The sequence below is a fragment of the Theropithecus gelada genome, chromosome 3 (assembly GCF_003255815.1).
Source record: "Theropithecus gelada isolate Dixy chromosome 3, Tgel_1.0, whole genome shotgun sequence".
NCBI classification, from domain to species: Eukaryota; Metazoa; Chordata; class Mammalia; order Primates; family Cercopithecidae; genus Theropithecus; species Theropithecus gelada.
In genome coordinates this window covers 89,842,071-89,865,500 of record NC_037670.1, presented here as the reverse complement: position 1 = coordinate 89,865,500, position 23,430 = coordinate 89,842,071, and the positions used below count along the sequence as shown (strand labels likewise).

Below are 23,430 nucleotides of genomic sequence, written 5' to 3'. Positions count from 1 at the left end.
GGGGCTAAATAACTACAGACCCCCCTAGATCTAGATCCCTATTGTGACCATGACTAATTGGCCCTGGAGAGTCTAAAAATTGCTGTAATTTTATTTTAAACATAATTTGGAGTCATCCACAACCTTTTCCTCTCCCACCACACTCTCAACATTATCCAGTTAACAGAGCTGACTGCATCTTTATAAGGGGCTTTAAGAAATCACATAGGCAAGGTAAGACCCTCTTACAGGTAAGTATTCTCTTAAAGCATATACAATGATCACACACAAGTCATACTCAAATATGTTAAAAGATTCACAAGGTACTGTTCACAAGGTACTGATTTTTCAAGCAAATTCTCAGGCTATTTATTATATATATATCCAATGAACTACACTTCACTAAGGCAACAAATTTAAATAAATATACTAAACAGATTTTCTACAACCAATAATGGTAATGAACAGAAACTAATTTACAGTGGATGTTTTGATTTCAAGTAAGTGAAATATGTAAACTGAATATAATTAAAGTCAATATTGTTTATAAAAGGTATAACAAAAGTTATACTTCAATAAACATTGACTAAGTCAAATTAGTCTTTCCTATTGAAAAATTAATAAACTTCTGACAGTTAATCTTCCACAAGGAATACTTTTTCCACTCCTGAAATGGTCTTTAGAAGCCAAGAGATGTCCAGTGTGGCCATGGAAAGACAACAGAAAAACAGAGGGGCAGGAGGCAAAGTCATCCCATTCAGAGATAGCAAGAGAAGTTTTTAGCGCAGGAATTTGAAAGAAGGGGGTTAGAGGTGGCTGGAAGAAAGAATGACTGGTTAGGGATGTTTTAGCTTTCAGGGCGGAGTTTTTAAAATTTTCTTTGTGGACCCATATCAATAATCTCGAATTGTGGCATAACATCCCTCATCTCTAAATCCCTCAGAAAGCTAAATCAATTGAGATAGTCTAACAAACACTGCAAAATTATGAAATCTTTTTTTTTTTTTTTTTTTTTTTGAGACGGAGTCTCGCTCTGTTGCCCAGGCTGGAGTGCAGTGGCCGGATCTCAGCTCACTGCAAGCTCCGCCTCCCGGGTTCAGGCCATTCTCCTGCCTCAGCCTCCTGAGTAGCTGGGACCACAGGCGCCCACCACCACGCCCGGCTAATTATTTTGTACTTTTAGTAGAGACGGGGTTTTACCGTGTTAGCCAGGATGAGTCTTGATCTCCTGACCTCGTGATCCGCCCGTCTCGGCCTCCCAAAGTGCTGGGATTACAGGCTTGAGCCACCGCGCCTGGCCATTATGAAATCTTATTTGAAAATTTATTCAAGACAGTTTGTATGAACATATAATTTTAATCAAAACATACTCAAAAGGCTTTACAATCCATTTAAAATCCAAAATTTAGAGTTTTTGCCGTACAAAAGTATAACTTAATGAAGACCGATTCAAAGGGGAGGTAGAAATATATCGCAACAAGATTAGATGAAATTATGCATTTGAAATTAATACAGATAAATATCAATATCTGTGAAGTGTGTCCCAGACTGTGAAGTACTTACATATACATAAACTCATTAAATTCCCACAACACTGTAGAGTAAAATATCATTATCCACACTTTCCACAGAAGGAAACTAAGACAAAGAGGCTATCCGCTATGACCAAAATCACATGGCTTACAAGGGTCAGACCTGGAGCCAGGTATTTTGACTTCTTTACTAACATACCTGAAAAATGTCAGGAAGAATAAAATGATACACAGTGTGGGAAATATGGACAGTGTCTGACATATCTAATTTGACTCTATTTGAAGCAAGCAAAGGAGCATCAGAACCTGCTGTGTTCCTGGTGTCTGGGTTGCATTTTTTAATGTATTTTTTTTTTCATGGAAACTGTGTTATTTATCGTGGTTACGTTTTACAGTACTATTAAGAGAGACTGTACCTCAAGTATACTTTTATGTGTTAAATGGCTTTTTTGGGTTTAAGGAGAACCTAGTCACCACGTGTCATCTCTCCACTGTAAAATATATTTTGAGTTCTAAAACAGCTAAGCCGCAAATGGATTTTTACAACAATCCATTCATAAGTAAGAAGTCTGTATTATAACAGAGATTTCTAGTGGTCATAGGCATATGACTCAAAAATGCTCTTTAGTGACTAAGTAAGGAAAATGTTCTTTAATGACTAAGCAGGAAAAGAGTCAAGTTTTGGTAAATTTAGAAGGAAAATCTTGTAATATTTTTTGTATTGAACAATTACTGAGGAACATTGGGTAGGAAAAGGATACGGAAAAGTTGGAGAACACTACTATTCAGGAATCAGCAGCTACTGGTACCGGACCTCTCTGTTCTCTGGACTCCAGACTTCTAGAACTCGAAGGGGACTTTATGTAGGTCTTTCAAAAAACAGCTGATTTCATAACAGACTTAAGCAGTATTAACCTCTACTCATATGCCTGTCTCAAAGTTATAGTCAACTAAAAGCGCCATTTAAGCAAATTGCACTGTACCCATATAAACTGCCTCTTTAGAAGTTTCTTGAACACATCACACATCCCAGGGCCTTTCCATCTACAGTTCATTCTCCTGGAAGGCTCTTGCCCCTGATTCCACTCCAACTCCTAATTCGTTTGGATCTTGATTCAATCACCAACTTCCTCAGTCCCAACATATATTTCCCTTCATTTTATTTATCCTTATAGATTTATCACTAACTGACATAGTATTATATGTTTAGCTATTTGTTTAATGTCTATCTCACTAACTAGAAAACAAGTTTTAATCTACAGGATCAAGAATTTAGTCTATTTTATTCTCATAATTCCTAAGTGGTTCCTGATACATTATATGTGTTTAATAAATATTTATTAAATGAATAAAACTGAATAATGAAAAAGTACTATTAGTAAAGTTTAAATGCCAAATTCATTGAACTTCAAATAATACCAGAAACAATATCTCAAATTTCAAAAATTCTGGAAAACAATAATATCAACTTGTTAGGAATATTTTCAAATTAAGACACAAAATATTCTAAACAGCAAAAGGGAGGTTACAATGTTAAAGTAGATTACACTTTTGTATTTTAGAAGCACTTCCAAATATATTTGAAAGAGCGAGTGTTTTTTTTAAGAATACAGAATACACACTGTCTTTACCACATGAACCAGAATAAAAGCACAAAACAAACTAACATGCAAGACCAGAACCAGTGCTTCGGAAAGTATGGTCCCAAGGATCATCCACAAACTGTTGCCAGTCTCCAACAATATAAACAGAGAAATTGAGAGGAAACATTTAGAAACTTTTATAGCAACTTAATATTTTTGCAACATCCAAGTGAGCCATCAGATTTATCAGAGTATACATCAGTTATGGAATATCAAATTTGTGTGGTGCCTCACACTGTGGTGTGAGTTGCATGTTAGTCACGTACTTTAGATACACATATTTGTCTGTGACAGATTACAATTTTTTAAAAAAACTGGTCCATCATCACTAGTAGTTTCAGAAACATTGCTCTGAACCATCAGAGCTATATTCACTAGCATTATCTGAATAAAAGGAATGCTATAAACTAATCTAGCCAATCATAAATGTATCCTACAAACTCTTTCCAAAGTAGCCTAGTTAAAACATACTTCATCAGAGGAATAATTTTTAAGCTTCTCAAAATAATAAATAATACATGAGCATCAAGATTTAATTTGTTAAAAAACATAAAGCACATGGCTATACTTACCCTATTTTGTGAAATAATTCTAAACCAAACATGCAAAATTCTAAAACAGCTTTCACTCAATATTTAAAAAGTAAAACCCTTCAAGAAAACAGCCTACCTGTGCATTCTATACAAGTTAAGAAGTTTTGGGGAGAAGGAAGAGACAAGACAAATATGATTGTTCAATTCAGTTATTCCAGTTAAAGTTTTTTGGCTTGTCAATATATACTCCCTAATCCCTTCAGCACCTAAAATTCATGATATGCATTACAGTATAACCAGTAGGACTGGGCTATTCGACACCCCCTCCAAAAGAGGTTAACTACTCAAAAGAAGACCCTCCCTCAATTTTGGTAGTTTAATCCCAGAGATACGTAGATCCATATTGGACTGGACTCCAGGATATGTTACTTTACCACTGAATCTGCTGTTAGAGTCTATCATGCCATCCATCAAACTCAAGTACAAAAGGAATTATGTACTTCAGATCCCTCTCTTCTACCATACCTCTTTACACTCCCCCTGACACTGCTCAAGTTTAGGTTCTCAACAGCTCCCTCCTAGTCTACTGTCATAGCTTCCTAGTCTTCTTGTGTTCCCCATTTTTTCATTTGCCAATCTATCCTCCACATAGCCACCTTCCTAACCCCTCAGTGCAGAGAGAGTCTAAACTGCTTAAGATGGAATTTGACGCCCACCACGGTTACGTCCTAAACCTAGCTTTCTAGCTTCAGCTCCTATCACAGCCTTACCCTCTCTTGTTAACTACTGTGTTAAGTCTATTCACTTTTTCCAAAAGCCGTACCTTTTTATTTTTCATCCTATCTCCAATTTCTTTCTATTTCTACTATGAATAGTAGGATTTACAAGCACCAGAATCTGGAGTATAGATTATTTTATTACCTTCAAACTAAATGGGCAGCTAGTGGGGTGCAGTGCCTCATGCCTGGAATCCCAGCACTTTGGGAGGCTGAGGTGGATAGATCGCTTGAGCCCAGGAGTTCGAGACCAGCCTGGGCAACGTGGTGCAATCCCGTCTCTACCAAAAATACAAAAATTGGCCAGGTGTGATGGTGCATGACTGAAGTCCCAGGTACAGGGGTGCTGAGGTGGGAGGATCGCTTGAACCTGGGAGGTCAAGGCTGCAGTGAGCCATGATCACACCACTGCACTCCAGCCTGGGAAATAAAGTGAGACCTTGTCTCAAAAAAAAAAAAAAAAAATCTAAATTAGCCATCAGAAAAAGGAAAGGGTGGTAGTAGGGGCAAGAGGAAAGACTGGGAAAGGCAATAGCCAGACTAAACTATTTGCCATTCTTTAAATGCCTTTCATTTTCTGAGCCTCCGTATACTATCCCCACTGCATGGAATATTCTTTTACCTTGCCACCTGGAAAACTTGCGCTTATCCGTAGACTGGATTAAGGATTGCCTTGAAACCATGTGTTTACTTATTTTCTCCCACTTTCCTCTTTCAGGATAAAAACCATGTGTTACTCAATTTGATTCTCCATTGCCTAGCATAGTTGAAGGGCTCATAATGGACACTCAAATACTTGCTGAATGAATAAAATGAAATGTAGTGACATAAACTTTTCAAAGCTACCTCTAGCGAGAGAGAAAGAGAGAAAATGTTCAGAGATGGCTTTTGGAATATGGTAATAAATTCTGTTTCTTGGCTTGGGGAATGGTACACTAAAGTTCATTTCAGTATTGCTCTTTAAACATATATATTTTCTTACCCTTTTAAATAGATTTGACAATGAAAAATTGAAAATCAATCAAGTCAATACTACTAGCACAATAAACCATAAAAGTACTTACCTCACTTTGTGGCTCCTGGATAACTTTATAGAGAGATGAAACTAAAGAACTCTTGTCTTTCAAATTTGTGGCATAATTTGGTAAAGATGTTTCTGGTAATGTCTAAACAAATTTAAAAAAATACATTTTATTTTTATGAAATGTCCAGATCCATAGATGCAGAAAGTAAATTAGTTGTTGCCAGGACTGCAGAGGGGAGAGGAAGATTAGGAGTGACCAACAGGTATGAAGTTTATTTTTGGGGTGATGGAAATGTGCTGAAATTAGATGCTGGCATTGGTTGTACAACACTGTGAATATATCAAAAACCAAGGCAAGGTAAACATATTTACCTTAAATTAGTAAATTTTATGTTATATTAATTATATCTCAACAAAACTTCAAAATAAAACAAAAAATATATTTTATCCTCTTATCAACAAGGACATAAACTAACATCAACACTTCATCTTCGATCACAGTTTGGGATTAGAGATAAGAATATAGGCCAGGCGCAGTGCCTCATGCCTGTAATCTTAGCACTTTGGGAGGCTGAGGCAGGAGGATTGCTTGACCCCAGGAGTTCAAGACCAGCCTGGGCAATATAGTGAGACCTCATCTCTACAAAAAATAAACAAAATTAGCTGGGCATGGTGGCACATGCCTGTAGTCCTGGCTACTCGAGAAGCTAAGGTGGGAGGATGGCTTGAGCCTGGGAGGTCAAGGCTACAGCAAGCCATGATTCCGGCACTGCACTCCAGCCTGGGCAACAGAATGAGACAGGGTCAAATTAACTCCAGAGTTACATACTGTGACTGTTAAGCATGGGAAGGCTGTTCTACTTTACCAACTGAGGGGAAAATTTAGAACTTTCAGAGCTAGAGAAAAAGATATCCACACTACCAACAAACTAATTTTCCTAATGCCATTTAAAATGTGGACAACGAGTCACAGCTTGCCAGCACCACCTATTCAGAACGAACACCATGACCAGAGAAGAATGGGAAGAAATAAAACTCCAGTAGTAAGTCAGATGATTTTGAATAAAAGTGTAGGGAAATCTGAAAACAAAAACATTTCATTATCATAATGATAAAAAACCTTTCCTTCTGGAGTACACCCCCTCCTCAGATATCTGTGACAGACAGCGATATCTGTCTCCTAAGTCATTATTCTATCTCACCCAAATTACTTCCTTCAGTCAATCAATGTCAATCCTGAAGTAGATACCATGTCTCAGGATATTCCTAACTCACTCTAAAATATACATTATTCCTTATATGTCTCATATCCTAGTATTTCAAAATTTAATATGGGTTATGATTAGCGTATAGGTGAATGTGTGCATAAATTAAACAGCATAAATTTTTACAATAAAGACATTTGATTCATTTTCACTTTACTGTGAGCTCCTTGAGGGCAAGAACTGTCTTATCATCTCTCCATGCACAGCACTCACCACAAGGCCACATACACAAATCTTTGCTGAGGGAACATATTACAGATAAACAAAATAAGAAATAAAAATTGCCATTGTTTATACTTTGGTAGATTCTTTAAAAGTAGGTCACATTTCACCTTAGGATACATAAGTGAATAGACTTTTTTTTTAAGTTTAATAAGAGTTTTATTTACCAGAAGGGTAAGCAAATGTGGACTATTTGGAAACCTTTCACAATTCTCCAGAGTGGGGAAAAAAAGGTTTTACTGCAACTGCTTACATAAAGAAGAGATTAAGGCATTCTTCAATATTTCAAAAGCATGACACAAAAGATCTCCAGGCAACATTCCATTTCCGTCATTTGATCAAGAGTAACCTAATACTTGGGAAATTTATATAAAAGGGAATAACAGTTAAATAAACAGCAGATTCCTAATCCTCTGAATAAAAATAAATCTAAATTATGTATAAAATGCATTATATATATTTAAAACACATTGATGTCTAACTTATGTAACTAAGTATACATGTCTAATATATATGTCTAACTATAAAATTAAAGAATAAATGAATCAAAATACAAATCTTTAGAAAAATTATTAGTGAATAGAAAGATTATTATTATATATACATATATATATGATCTAGGCTAAAACTAGATCATTCATTAAAAACATGAATTACAATGTTCAGCTTATATACTAGCTGACTGTCACGAGGTAAAATATTTTCTGTGAAACACCCAAAGGCAAAAAGACAGCTGTTTTCTGAAAAGACAAGCTCTAGAAAATACCATGGACCCAGGTTACCACTGATAAATGAAAGGAAGGGTATCTTAAAAATTAGTGCAGTAATAATACCTTTTATTCACAATTCTGACATTTCATTTAATGAATGTGAGAAAAGTTAATTTTGTCTGTAGAGAGGGAGAAAATGTAACTGTTGTGTTCATAAATGGTGCTTTAAAAAACAAGATCTAAAAGAGCCAAATGAATTTAAATACTATTATAGCAAAAACATTTAAATTTTCATGCACTGTACTAGTTCAAAGGTACTGACCTTCTTAAATACCAGCTTAGCTTTCTCACATTTCAGAAGGCATAACTGGAGTTGAAAAGTACCTAATGGAAAATTATGTTGGTATATTATTCTTGGCAAAATTTGACATCGGGTGTGATAGCTCACACCTGCAATCCCAGCACTTTGGGAGGCCGAGGCAGGTGGGACCCCATCTTTAGTAAAACTACGAAAATTAGCCAGGTATGTGGTGCCATGCGCCTGTAGTCCCAGCTACTAGGGAGGCTGAGGCAAGAGAATCGCTTGAACCCGGGAGGCAGAGGTTGCAGTGAACCAAGATCGTGCCACTACACTCCAGCCTGGGCAACGGAGCGAGACTCTGTCTCGAAAAAAAAAAAAAAATTTGAAGACAGATGCCTCATACTAAAGTATCATTTGACAGATGGTTTTTCAAAAATGTGAGGAGGTGATATGGGTTGAGTAGCAGAGAATTAATCAAGATGGACAGATGGGTGAAGAACCAGTAATTAAAACAATCCTGTTCAACGACATCACACATAAGATTTGATTTTGAGTCACATATTGAGATTCAGCAACTATCAGAAAATTTTAAAAACTTAGGAGTCCGGAAATCTGCTAGATAAATCTACCACACAGCAGTAACAAAAATAACACAATCTGAAAGGTAATATTTTATAAATAAATCTTTGAAAAGATAGAGCTTGAACTATTCATGAAATCTTAAAATAATGAAGTCCTAAACTAATCATTTAGTTGGTATATAAAGAAAATAGGACAAGCACAGTGGCTCACACCTGTAATCCTAACACTTTTGGGAGGCCAAGGCAAGCAGATCACTTGAGGCCAGGAGTTCGAGACCAGCCTCACTACCATGGCAAGACCCCATCTCTACTAAAAATATAAAAATTAGCTGGGCATGGTGGTGCACACCTGTAATCCCAGCCACTCAGAAGGCTGAGGCATGAGAATCACTTGAACCCGGGAGGTACACGTTGCAGTGAGCCAAGATTGTGCCACTGAACTCCAGCTTGGGTGACAGTGTGAGACCCTGTCTCAAATTTTAAAAAAAGAAAATACTAATGAGAGTCCATAGCTAGAACAGACACTGAATAATTTTACCAAATTTTCAATTTCAAAAATTTTAAATAAAGTATTTGTACAAAGCAAATTGTGTCGTCTCTACACATTTGAGAGATGTTGGGTGAGGTTAGGAGTTCAGACTGACCGTGGACCAGTGTAGAGCTAAAAATCATCTTCATAAACCACTTACAGTACTTTAACTTTTCTGATGAAAATATGAGACCCAGAGAAGTTATGCCCAACATCATAAAACCAGCCTAGGGGAGAATTAGAATTAAGTCAAAGGGTTTCTGACTTTCAGTTTACTTACTCAATCATGAGTAAGTGGCCTTATTAGCATCATGGCCTTATGAGCATCATGGTTATTAAATCAAACCACCAAGCAGAAGCTTTTCTAGAAATATGTATGTAACCAAAACCTTTCTTAAATATTTTAACAAAAATGTGTATTTAACATCAGAGATTTCAAAAGATATGTTACTCTAATTTTAGAAGTACTTAGCAGACATGTTCCCAAGCACTTTTCTATATTCTATTACCTCTGGTATGCTGCTGATTTTGCCTGATAACCTTCTTCTCTTTGTCAAACATAGAGCTGAATTCAACACACATTAACCCAATTTAGAATAACACTCCAAATAATTATCAGGAATGCCTACCAAACTAACCAAGGAATGGGAAATATCCTTCCTTGAACTGGCTATAATACAGATTTGAAAATAATTTAAAACATTTGAGTATCAAATTGATTCAAAATTGGGTAAAGTTAATCTTGGGGTTGGGCAGGAGAAACTTCTTAAACTACATTTTATTTCTTGTAGGCCATGATTTCACTCCCTCCTCCTAAAGGAAAAGTTTCCCTATGCTTGCATTAAATTTATTAAAAATGTTAATAAAATATTGCTAGCCACATAATATGTTATATTGATAAAATACTACTTAAATAATATTTTCTATTTATGCATACTCTGGTTTCTTGTAGCGGAAGATGGTATTTGGAAAACAAGATCTGGGTGCTTAGTGTACTCACTGCAACCGGGGTGCCATTGTTTCTAGGTCCTCCCAGTGAACAAAGCTAGGGGATAAATGTATGCATATATGTACAGACACACACACACATATATATCATATGCATACTTAGAACCCGTGAGTTCATAATGATTCCAATACAACACCCTTAGAGTTCTTTCTTGACTTTTGCTGTTCCATAATTGTAATTCCCTTTTTAGACAGACAGAAATCTAACTCCCATTATCTTCAAAGTATTTACTTATTTGTTCAATCAACTTATTTGCTCAATGTAACCAATCTACCAGTGTAACTATTCTGGTTACTCTTCTACATGCCACCTCTGTAGTCCTTCACCCCAACCACCTACTTCCTCAGACACTACTGCCAATAACCGCTGCTCTGCCCCTCACTCCTTGGTACTGCACTTCCTAGGTGTCTATATATCCAAACCAGGAGGGGAAGGGAATAAATGAACAGATGGGAAGAGAAGGAGATCAGTCATGGTTTTCCATTATTTGCCTTACTAGCTGATCTTACCCCTACAACCCACCCTTTAACATGCTCTCTTTCCACAACTCCATCTTAAAGAATGGATAGCTAGCGATATTTGCTTTTGCATATTTTACTTCATCATGAAACATAAGAACGCCCTAGAAGAAATAGCATTCAACTGTTAAACTTGACAATTTCCATCAATCTGCCAAAAAAAAAAAAGCCATGATAAGAGACTATGTTAAACACAAAGATAACACAAGCAGGAAACACACACACACACACACACACACACACACAAGATTAATCAAAGTTTTTTTGTTTCGTTTTTTGTTTTTCTTTTAGAGACAAAAGTCTCCCTCTGTCACTAGACTGGACAGCAGTGGTGCTATCATAGCTCACTGCATCTTTGAATTCCTGGGCTCAAGTGATCCTCCCATCTCAGCCTCCCAAGTAGCCGGGGCTGCAGGCATGCACCAACAAGCCCAGCTAATTTTTTTTTTTTTTTTTTTTTTTGTAGAGAGGAGGTCTTGCTATGTTGTCTAGGCTGGTCTTTTTTTTTTCTTTTTTTGAGGCAGAGTCTCACTCTGTCACCCAGGCTAGAGTGCAATGGCGTAATCTCGGCTCACTGCAAGCTCTGCATCCTGGGTTCATGCTATTCTCCTGCCTCAGCCTCCTGAGTAGCTGGGACTAAAGGTGCCCGCCACCACGCCAGGCTAATTTTTTGTATTTTTAGTAGAGACGGGGTTTCACCATGTTAGCCAGGATGGTCTCGATCTCCTGACCTCGTAATCCGCCCGCTTCGGCCTCCCAAAGTGCTGGGATTACAGGCGTGAGCCACCGCGCCCGGTGCCTAGGCTGGTCTTAAACTCCTGGCCTTAAGCAATCCTTCCATCTCCGCCTCTCAAGTGCTAGTATTACCAGGCATGAGCCACCACATCTGGCCACAAGTTATTAAAATATGTAGAAAGCACTTCTGTAACATTCTATGTCACTTCATGATGACTTAGGGAATCCATAGAAGGATGCTCAATTCATGGCTACAAAAGCTCAGACAGTAAAAGTCTGCCCAGCAATTCATCAGGATTAGCTAACAGAGACAGATAAGGCCAGCTGTAAAATTAACAGGAAATGGTGCTTTTCCTAAATACACACTGCAACTGAAAAATGTCATAACAATCTCCTTGAGTGACTACTAAATTCTTACTTACTAAGATGACTTGTTGCCTAAAATCACAGATTATAAAAAAGTTTGTTGTTGAACATGTATCAGTAAGAACAAAACATCCCACTCTTGCCTAGAGCATCTAAGTCACTTTGACATAGAGAAGCAGCCTTGATTTTCAACCCAGGTACAAAGATATAAATACAGAGTTTCTGAACATAACATTTCAAATCTACGTTAACTTTGTAGTTTTCAAGACAACAAGATCCTGGGTCTACTTTGAAGGCCAGACCAGATGTTCACCCCATTATAAACAGCCCTGCTTTGTTTTGAGTCTACCAGAATACTGTTCCATTTAAATTTTACCTAAACTCTACCCTTCCTCCAAAATATTATAACTTTATCTTTTCTTTGGTTTGGTGAGATGGTCCCATGGTATCTGTTGGGCAATCTCTCTCAATGCAACAAGTCAATAAGCCTGACTTTGTCAGTCTGTAACTTTGTCCTTACAGGTCTTGGGCTGACTGGGCTGGACAAAATCAAAGTGACAGTTGCAGCCCAAACTCTTCATTCCTGTGGTTCATGATCATGCAAGTACACATAATTATGTGTCATATAAGGACAGAGAAAAGTAATTAGCTGATTAAAGAAACACCATTTTAGCTATCCTAGAGAAAATTCATGAGACAAGAAAATATAAGTTTTATTTTCTTCATTAACTAATCAAAGGTTATACACCCCTTATATAGCCACTGGGTTAGCCAGCTAGAGAAAGATCCACTGATATAAAGTTGAGCAAATATCTTCCCTCATTGTTGGTCATGCCCAGTTCCACTGCCCTCCAAACTGCAAGAAACATTTTGACAATGAATCATTGATGGTCGTTGGAGAATGACATCAACATTCAGAGACTTTAATTATTTGTGGTATTGCCATGAAAGAAAGAAAATAAACAAACGAATAAACTCTTTGAACCACTTGGGAGAAAAAAGGAATCAATTTCCTAGAAAAGATTACTATGTGTAAATAACTCTCTATTGAGATTTGATAGAAAATACTTCTTCCACAGATATTTAACCCTTCAGTCATATAAAATACAAAAAATCACTGGAATTTAAACCCCAGACAAAACTTCTTTGGACTATAATTACTATAGTAGAACAGTAAATATTACCTTAAACTCTGACAACCATTCCTCCACAACCCCTTTCTCTGAAGTAAACATTTTTCCACATCTGTTCTAAACCTTCAACCTGAAAATTAACATAGAAAAATGTTAACGTTTTGAATACATTTAGTCAGATTACTATGAATAGAGATAATCCTATAAAGTTGTTACTTCATATTTGTGAAATGAGTTTCAAACATAAATTACTAAATTCATTTCAAAACCAATGTGCACAAACAAGCCTTAAAATGCAAGAATTCTGACAAAAGCATAAATATCATAACATGATGAAATTGGCTCTGCAATTTTCATTTGGTTTTCAGGAATGCCAGCTGCAAAACATACTGGACATTTTTCTCTAGTTTCAATAAAATAATTTCAAAAAGATCATTGAACTTAAAAAAAAGGCAGAAAATATTTCAAAACCGTGGAAATATAAGAAGACATGCATCCAAAATTGACTTTATAGAAAGCATTAAAGTAATTTAATTTGCTTATATTTCAGTTCTTTACAACAGTAACTAGGCAAGCCATTTGGTTTCATGAAAGTGTAATACTCGTTTTTTAAAAAGTAAAAGTGACAATATTCAAAATGACCATATTTGACAATAGTTATTCAGAAGATTGGGATTTACTTAAGTATAAATTTAAAGAAACAAGCTAAAGGAAATGCAGAACAGTTTTATCTCAAGCAAAATGTCAAAATACAATGTATTTGTCTTTACCCATCCATTTGTATGGGAGTACACTTGGAAACTATTTCCTGATGGAAAAGTTGAGCTCTATCTGAATTTCCTAACTTCCAAATTCAGTCACAAATCCTTCATTAGGCTACTTAATTTTTATCAGCATTATAACGTAGTAGAAACTCAGGCAGAGTAGCCAGAAATGAATTCTGATTCTATTACTTACTTGCAGTACTACCTTGGGCAAGATATTTGCCTTACTTTTTTTTAATCTGCAAAATAGGGATAACGATAGTACCTATTTGCAAGGAGTTATTGTGAGGAGTCCATGTTAAAATGCAAATAAAAGTAGTTATTTCCATTTCTGGCAACAAAGTATTATTACTATGCAATATTATTATTATTAATTCTTATAAACTCTGCTCAACTGTCTATCAAAGTATCCAGATATGCCTTAATGAACAACACAGGTTCTAGTCAAAGAATACATTCTAAGGTTCCTGATGTCTAATTCTCATGAAATACATGATTAAAACATTTTTTTGGTCATTCATTCATTCGTAAAAGATTACTTGAGTAATATGAATTTTATTGTTAAAATAAAAAATATTCCTCCTTGGATCAAGTCAGACTAACAGAAAACCACATACATGTGGTGTATTATTGATTTTATAGAACTGTCTGTTTGGAGAAACTGGGCTTTGAAATTATGTCCAAAATGTTACCAAAGCACTGCTAGATCACATTTATCCTCCTTAAAAGCCAACAGAGTCTAGAAAATTCACATCTTAAGTTTGCAGTACCAGGAAAACCTCTCCTTTGGAGTAACTTGTTTGTTTTTATATTATGAATACTGTGAGTTTCATAACTGAGTCTCTTTGTCTTACTCTTATTTTCTGTCTGCCTGTATCTACGTTGTTTCATGTTGTTATGTGTATTTGTAAAACAAAGCCAGTATAAATGCACAAAAATTTTCTTTTGTATGAATTACATTGTTTAATAAATTAGGACAGAAAGTTATCACAAATGGAACCACACTACATCAAGTTACATAGAACTGGGGAGGTAAAATTTTTACAAAAATTCACAATAACTCTCCAATTAAAATTAAGGTTAACTTTTTTTAAATTAAAAGAAATCAAGAGGAATACACAAGGAACCAAGAACAGTCAAGGGCTGTCTTGAAGAACAACAGCGCTGTGGGACCTGGACTTCCGATAGCAAAGCTCAGCATAAAACTTACCAAAAACTATGGTAATTAAGCCAGTGGTGGCACTGTCGGAAGGATAGAAATCAACCAATGGAACAGAATAGAGTGGCCAGAAATAGACCCACACATACATGGTCACCTGATTTATGACAAAAATAACACTGAAATTCAGTGAGGAAAGGATGATCCTTATAATAAATGGGGCTAGGTTATTTGGATAGCTACAAGGGGAGGACAAAAAGAACCATGACCCCAGAGATCATGCTGCATGCAAAAACAAAAAAACAGTTTCAGTTGGATCATAGATCTAATTGTGAACAGTAAACCATAAGGCTTCTAGAAGAAAACGCAAGAGAGTACTTTCATAATCTTAGGCTAGGCAAAGGTTTCTTAAACAAGAGGCACAAAAGCACTAACCACAAGGAGGAAAAAAAGGATAAACCAGACTTCCTTGAAAGTAAGAATTTCTACTCCCCAAAAGACACCACTAAGAGAATGAAAAGGCAAAGCCATAGAGTGGCAGATGATATCTGCAATTCATATATATGACAGAAGTTTCATATCCAGAATATATAAAGAACTCATAAATTATTAAGAAAAAGGTAGACAATCCTACAGGAAAAACAAGACCATCATTTATTCAAATGGAAACTTAGTACATGAAACGTGCTCAACTTTGTTAGTCATCAGGGAAACGTCAGTTAAAACCCACAGTGAAATACAGCATACAGACACACACACATACACACACACATACACGTGTAGCTAAAATGAAAGCCAGATCACACCAAGTGTTGAAAAAGATATGGAGCAATCAATATTCAGACACAGCTAATGTGAATGCAAATTGGTACAGTATAAAATTTACAAAATTTCACAATAACTCTCCAATTAAAATTAAGGTTAACTTTTTTTAAATTAAAAGAAATCAAGAGGAATGCACAAGGAACCAAGAACAGTCAAGGGCTGTCCTGACTATACAACAAAATATAACTTTGAATGAATAAACTGTATCTGTGTTACGGTGTTGGATAAAAGAATGCAGGAAAAGAGAGTACATACTATATAATTCCATTTATGTAAATTTCAAGAACAGATAAAACGAATCCATTTGTGTTAGAAGTTGGGATGGTGGCTGCTCTTGAGGGGCCTATCTTGTTGGTTCTGGTAACATTCTGTTTCTTGATCTAGGTGCTGGTTACTCAGGTGTGTACATTTGGTGAAAATTTGCCAAGCTGAATACTCATAATTTGTACATTTTTCTGTGTGTATATTATACATTAGTAACACCAGTCAGCCCTGGGTCTCTTATCTTCCAGTTGATAGAGATCAAATGGGTGCCCTCATTGTATAGCTGAGCTCACATGGACACTCACCTGTTTAGCATGTATGCAAGCTCAGAATAAAATTGTTCCTCCCCAAACTTCTCTGTCTCCTGTAGAACTCAAAAGGGAGTCTATAACATGCCTCCCTACCCTGAAAGTTTCACAGTCTCATCACCACTGTCTGCCTTAGGTCCACCAGGACTAAAGTCATTATTCCCTTCATCCCTGTTTATGTCCGGCACCACAAGAAGCTACAGACACCTAGGTGACATTCATCTCCCATACACTGTCATCATAACTCTTTGTACATCTTCTGTTTTGCTCCGATCTCCCATCCCCCATCCCATCCTAATTCTGGAAGGAGGATATACTTCTACTGTGTCCTCTGGAATTTAGAGTCTATTACCAGCAAAATCCTCTATATCTTCAACAGTTCTTCAAATGTTTTCTTCTTTTCATGAGACACTAGTTTCCCTGCATGCAACCTTACCAAATAGTGATTGCATTTCCTCACACATCCCTGAAAGAAACCACTGGGCCTAGAGGTAAAGTAGGTGTTCTCCTTCCTTCTTATTACCACTCAAGATCATTCTTTTCCTCCTTCAACCATCCACCCAAAGCTGCTTTGAAACTCTGTCACCATCATCTATCAATCAATCCACCCCAAGCCCTTGCCCTGCTTGGTCTCTCCCCTTCATTTCTGGATGATCTTAGCTCCTAGGTCACTGTCATGCTTTCAAACAACTCCTGCTTAAATCTTGGTGATTTTTTTCTTGCCTGAAGTCTTAATTCCTAGAAGTCTTAATTCCTAGATTTCTCCTCCTACACTATTATCTTCCTCCCTGCCTTAGCTACTCAATCCTATGATCATAATCTATGATCATACCCTAGACCACCTGTTTTCAAACATTTTGGTAAGGTACTCTTTATACTATTAAATATTAAGCCAACCTGAAAGAATACCCAATGGCTAAAGCTGGAACAATCTGAGCAATAGAACAAATAATGTAGTATCGAATTATAACCCAAAGTGTAAAATAAATATACATGAGGCCATACTCATATAAATAAATGATTAAATAAATAAGAGAATAGGAGGTAAAGCTTCCTTACAGAAGAATTCCAAATAATAGATGTAGACACTATCTCTTCCAGGAGGTAGAGCTTAGTCCTTGCTTCGCCATTGAGAGTGCATTGGACATAGCTATTCACTTCCACAAAAATAGAGTATGGAAAGAAGAAAAGAGCAACTGTATAGTGGTGAAACCTGGCAAGCACTGCCTTGATCAAAGCTAACATCAACATGATGTCATGTGAATATCAAGTACCATCCAATATGATTACAGACATGAGCCACCGTGCCTGGCCCCTGGTAAGTTCCTCTTAACTATAAAAGAAAGAATATTTTTAGAAGAGAAAGTATGGCTGGGTGCGGTGCCTCATGCCTGTAATACCAGCACTTTGGAAGGCTGAGGCGGGAGGATCACTTGAGGTCAGGAGTTTGAGAAAGCCTGGCCAACACAGTGAAACTCCTCTCTACTAAAAATACAAAAATTAGCCAGGCATGGTGGTGTGTGCCTGTGATCCCAGGTACTTGGGAGGCTGAGGCAGACGAATCGCTTGAACCCGGGAGGCAGAGGTTTCAGTGAGCCGAGATCGCGCCACTGCACTCCAGCCTGGGTGACAGTGCGAGACTCTGTCTCAAAAAAAAAAAAAGAAAGAAAGAAAGAAAAGAAAATATACAAACATTAAAAATGAAGCCTGAAATAGCAATGCATTATGTAAGAAAGAGAACAATGGAATTCTATAAAGTGTAGGATAATTTTGTTATTTTAGATTCAGGAGGTACATAAGCAGGTTTGTTACATGGGTATAGTGTGTGATGCTGAGGTTTGAAGTACTATTGTAGGATAAGTATTTAAAGAAATGAAAAATTAAAAAGCCAACAGTGTTTACTAGCTGACATAAGCTTTTCTTTGTCCTTACCACATACAGTAACATTGTAAAAAAAAAAAAAAAATTATTTCCATAAGCCCTGGGCTTCAAGATGAATAACAGTTATGACTAAAGGTATCACTAAAGCTTAGATAGGACAAAAAGTAAACTGGTCACAAAATGATGATTTAAAACAGTTTCTCTCTACCAGCAAGCAGCAGGAGGCTCTCTACAAGTTGCTAACCCACCCCACATTTCATATCTAATATGTAACCTATTAACATCTATGCCAAAGACTTGATTATATAACTCTGCAAGCTTTATAAATCTAATTAGACATCTCTAGTAATATTCAAAATATACTTGCATTTTTATTTATTTATTTTTTTTTTTTTGAGACGGAGTCTCGCTCTGTCACCCAGGCTGGAGTGCAGTGGCCGGATCTCAGCTCACTGCAAGCTCCGCCTCCCGGGTTCACGCCATTCTCCTGCCTCAGCCTCCCAAGTAGCTGGGACTACAGGCGCCCGCCACCTCGCCCGGCTAATTTTTTGTATTTTTTAGTAGAGACGGCGTTTCACCGTGTTAGCCAGGATGGTCTCGATCTCCTGACCTCGTGATCCGCCCGTCTCGGCCTCCCAAAGTGCTGGGATTACAGGCTTGAGCCACCGCGCCTGGCCACTTGCATTTTTAAAAACTTTATTCTTCTCAAAGGTAAGAGATAAAATTAAAATACGTGTTTCCTGCTGTGTAACTAACTTCCTATTTTTGCCAAAATGTTCCGTAGGAGAATATTTAAAATTACATTAGAAGGCTTGCTAGGAGTCCATGTAGTATTTCACTAGCCCAATTAGTCTGTCTAACACTAATTTTTTATATTTTCAATGTACAATAAAACCTTTCTAAGTCAAATGTCTTACTCTTCAATTCCCACATTGTTATTAATAACAATTACCAAAGTTTATCTTTTAGTGTTGTCATCAGAGGCATATAACATTTTAATTATTTTTTAAGAATATTTTTAAAGTATTTGTAACTTTCACTGTAAAACTCTAAACATTTCCTTATTCCTATTTTTTAAATCATCCCCTCCATCATTAAGTACTAACTATAAACTACTATAAAACTTTTTATAACCATTTGTTTTATATATCATTATGAAAACCAAGTTTCTATAAATTTATAGAGCAACCAAATTTCTATAAATGGATTGTGACACATCACGAAATTTTAAACTTCTCTCCTATGCAATGAGGCCATTGCTGTAGTTAAATTAAGCACTACCAGAAGATTATCAAGAATTCCTGGGTGAATTTCAGGAAAATAGAATGGAGAGAAATGTTCAGATTATGTTACAGAATAAAATTAATTTAATTTTAGGATTTTGCTGCTTAGAAACTGACCAATCAACTGTGAAGGAGGAGGGTATTTGTGCTGTTGTTTAAAAAGAAGTGATGTTGATGCCTCACTGCCTACCTAGGTCATCAAGTAAATAAAGCTGCCTCTCAAGGCACCAGGAAAAGTAAATAATTCATAGTAAGAGACATTTGGGAAGTCTTTCCAAAGGCCTATTACTTAGGACTATTTTCCCTCCAAATCACAAAACAAGTGTCCGATTATCAAGAATAGAACATAGGTTTTTACTCAATAAAATGGTTTTTGGCTAAACCATCTTTTGCCTACCCCAAGGACAAATAAGATCATGCTGGGATATCAGTGTGCTATGGCAACCAGCCCAGTGTGTTTCTGTTGGAAAAGCTAGAACAATTAGAAGGTAAGAAGTTCTTTCGTCTCATTCCCTATTTCTATCTTCCCATTCTTCTCAGATCCTCCAGGACTTCAGACAAGATTGGGCGCATTCAAGGTAGTATGGCCATAGACAAGATCCTCCAGGACTTCAGAAGAACACTGTGTCCAGGGAAAGGATATCTGATTTGGACTCCAATAAGAGAAGTTAGGAAGAACTATTTTTTAACAACCATGTTGACCAAAAGAATACAGCAAACACAATGCTGTGAAACTTCTGAGGCCAACAGTTACTGCTCTTGGATTTCTATTGCAAATATTCTCCCTCCTTTTTGAGCTAGCATTCAAATAGCCTTGACTAAGATCATGTACAATGTATTAACAAATTAGATTTCTTTTAGATAAGAGCAGACAGAATGGTGAGATCTCTGGGAACCACGGCACTAAGATGAGCACTTCTTATTGACATTAATATAGCACATGACTCAGTGGTTCAACATTATTTTTTTTCAAATAAAAATTACATAACATAATTTTAAAGTTTTAAACTGTATTAGTAATTACAGGCAAATTTCAGTCCAGATATTATAAGCATAAGTAACATACAGCAAGTATTAATAAATATTTATTGAATAGAGGAATAAATTTCACCCTTTATAATGCCTGTCAAATTTACCATCTGCTCTCCATCTCCACAGCAACACCCTGAGTCTGGGCCTTTATTTCCTCTGCATGTGCTGATCACACAGCCTTCTGGCTCCTGGTTTCTTCCCTTCTCCAGTGCACCATGCATGTTGCTGCCATATAATCTTATTGAAATTACTTTTCTCCTGAACACACCATGACATCAGACCTAACAAATATTCTACATCAAACTTTCCCTATAATATGGTCATAATTTACTTATCCAAATTTCACTTAACACTATTCTCCAAAATACTCCATGCCACTCCAGGCTCCATGTCTTTGACTATGCTTCTCCTCTCTATCTTCCTTTTGCTCCTCAGCTTTTACACCCTACCTAGGAAAAACCCGGGGCTCTTATTAATGAAATGCATGCACTGGCAAGGTAAGCTGCCAGGAGAGAACTGACACTGCATCTGTGAGACACAACAGCATCATCTGATTATTTTAAAGACTGATTGATGCAGATAACCTTGACTTAGAAAACCTCTTATTAGAATTTTATAAGAAATCTTAAAAGTCCATTAATATGTTATATATTTCATTAAACATAAAAATATCACAAACCAATTATTTTACATTTAATATTGGGTAAAAATCTACAAGAGCAGTTATTGCTGAAATAAAGCTTTCCAAAATGTTTGTACCAACTTTTACAAAATATAATTATAGTACATACTAAGTGATTCAAGTATTACCTCAGTGAATCAAACTTCAGTAAGCCCTGATAACATACAAATTATAAAGTTTATGTTAAGATTTCAAGAGATCAGTGTAAAAATTTTGAACTATAATAATTACCTCAATCACATTCATTGACATGATTATCACACAATTGCATATTAAATAGCATAGTGATTAGAAATGCTTTCTACATATTCACTAGAACAGGATGTCAAGTTGACAGCCTGTTCATATAATTTATCCAGACAGTAGGCTGGACAGGGTCAGAGTAAGAACAAAGCAATAGAAGTAGCAAAAACAAACATAGAATGGGAGGTCACATTAAGGGGTAACTCATTCAATATTTTCATATATGCAAAAAGTCAATACTACTATATGTTCAAACTGCAACATTAATAATTCAGCAAGTCCTTGAGTGTCTACTGAGCGTAATGTAAAGTGTTTCTATTAGTGTGCACTATTAGCAAACGAATAGTAAAATACGATCTGTGTCCTTAAGGCAATTGTAATCCAGATGGCAAAGGAAAAGCAGGGAATAGACGAGAGGCAAATAAGTCAAGGTAGCATCTTACATTTTCTAAAGGAATAATTGCAAGGGCAATCATGAGAAAATTATCAGAAATACACAAAATCAATAATGAAGAGTTTAAAACAAGGGTTCTGCTCATTATGCAACTATAAAAGATTATAAAAATTCCACCAAGAAAGAAAATAAAACACACACAAAAACTATGAACACTAGGAAGAAAACTGATCTCCCATCCCTGCTAATATTTTTCTTTACTAGAGATTTTTTTAAATTGCTGCACTTAAATCTTTTCCACATAATTAAAATAAATAATCATCATTCTCACTGCTGTTATCCCACTCTTCAAAAGAAAACACTGTTAACTTTATATTATTTCAGACTTTCTTCTATACATATACTATATAATCAGCAGTTCTGAAAACTCTCTACCCTTAAAAAGTATTGAGCAGTATATCTAAACCAAAACAAAATATATCTTTTCAACCAAGAAAAATATATCAACCAAATAACACATGTATATAGATAGGTACCTATCTATATCTATATAGATATCTGCTCAACCAAAACAAAATATATCTGCTCTATCAAAACATGTACATATGTATATATGCACATATATACATACATGTATACATAGTCCATTTATATTTTGATTTTAACATAAAAATAGAACCACATTCTATCAAAACTTGATTATTTTTCACCTAATACATCATGGACCTTTTTAAAAAATATGTGGTACTCTATTACTATTATATTTACGACCTTCAACAAATGACCTCTCCTGTAATTTACTTCTTTGTGTAGTCCTCCTCCACATCAATGCTGGAGTTGGCAAAGTGACATGTTTTTGCCAGTGGACTTTAGCAAGCATGGTGCAAGGAGAAGCTTAATAAGAGCTTCCATCTAGGACCTGTCCTCTTCAATTGTCCCTCTTAGAGGGTAACCACCATGCTATAAGAGCTGAGGGACAGACATCTGCATGAGAAGCCACATGAAGACAGATCCTGGAGGACAGCAGAAAGAAAGGCTTTCCTTGTGAAAATTTAACTACTTGACAAAGTTAAAGAAGCTTTTTTTTTTAATCAAAGGACTTTTAAGAGCCTTTAATATGCTAAATCTGTATTACTAATCTCCAAGAAACGCATTTAGAATGAAATATTTTCCTAAATGCACTTGACCATGGGATCCTTTGCTGTCCATACGCAACTGGCATCACTGGGAATATGGTCTGGAAAACATTCAATGTGACCGAATGTGTCATACATAGCAATGGTAGATGTCCATGGATAATGTTGTGATAATGACTAACATTCCTCAAGCACTTATGTTTCTGGCACTATGCTAAGCGATTTATTGGAATTTTAATTTAATTCTCATAGCCATCCTAGCTGGTAAATTAACATAATCTCTATTTCACAAAAAAGAAAGCTAACACTTAAAGAAATAACTTGCCCAAGATCACACACTACCAAAGTGGTTAAGTTAGGGTTAGAACCCATGCAGTCGAATTCCAAAGACCCCATTCTAATCACCATGCTATCAGCAATCCCTACCCACGGCACCTAAAACAGTTCAAAGCCTTTCCCTTGTCTCATATATAATTTACTCTTGTTCACTCTTTTCTTCTTCCTAATATTTTCATTCTAAATTGAAAAGTAGGATATTTTCATTTTAAAATAAATTGGTAGGGAAAAGTAAATTATTCAGATGACTGTGTTTGGCGGCCAGGT

General features: G+C 36.2%; 1 protein-coding gene across 4 annotated transcripts in view; it reads right to left on the bottom strand.

Annotated features, from left to right (window-relative positions):
- FAM126A (family with sequence similarity 126 member A) overlaps positions 1-23,430 on the bottom strand; it is a 74,009-nt gene that overhangs the window by 38,311 nt on the left and 12,268 nt on the right. For 3 of the 4 annotated variants that reach the window (XM_025380037.1, XM_025380038.1, XM_025380036.1), the window contains exons 2-3: positions 12,908-12,986; positions 5,528-5,629 (exon numbers count right to left, since the gene is read on the bottom strand). In XM_025380037.1, coding sequence (XP_025235822.1) covers positions 5,528-5,629; positions 12,908-12,958 — 153 coding nt within the window. In that variant the 5' untranslated portion in view covers positions 12,959-12,986. The remainder of the gene's footprint in view (positions 1-5,527; positions 5,630-12,907; positions 12,987-23,430) is intronic. The other variant, XM_025380040.1, reaches the window with a different exon arrangement.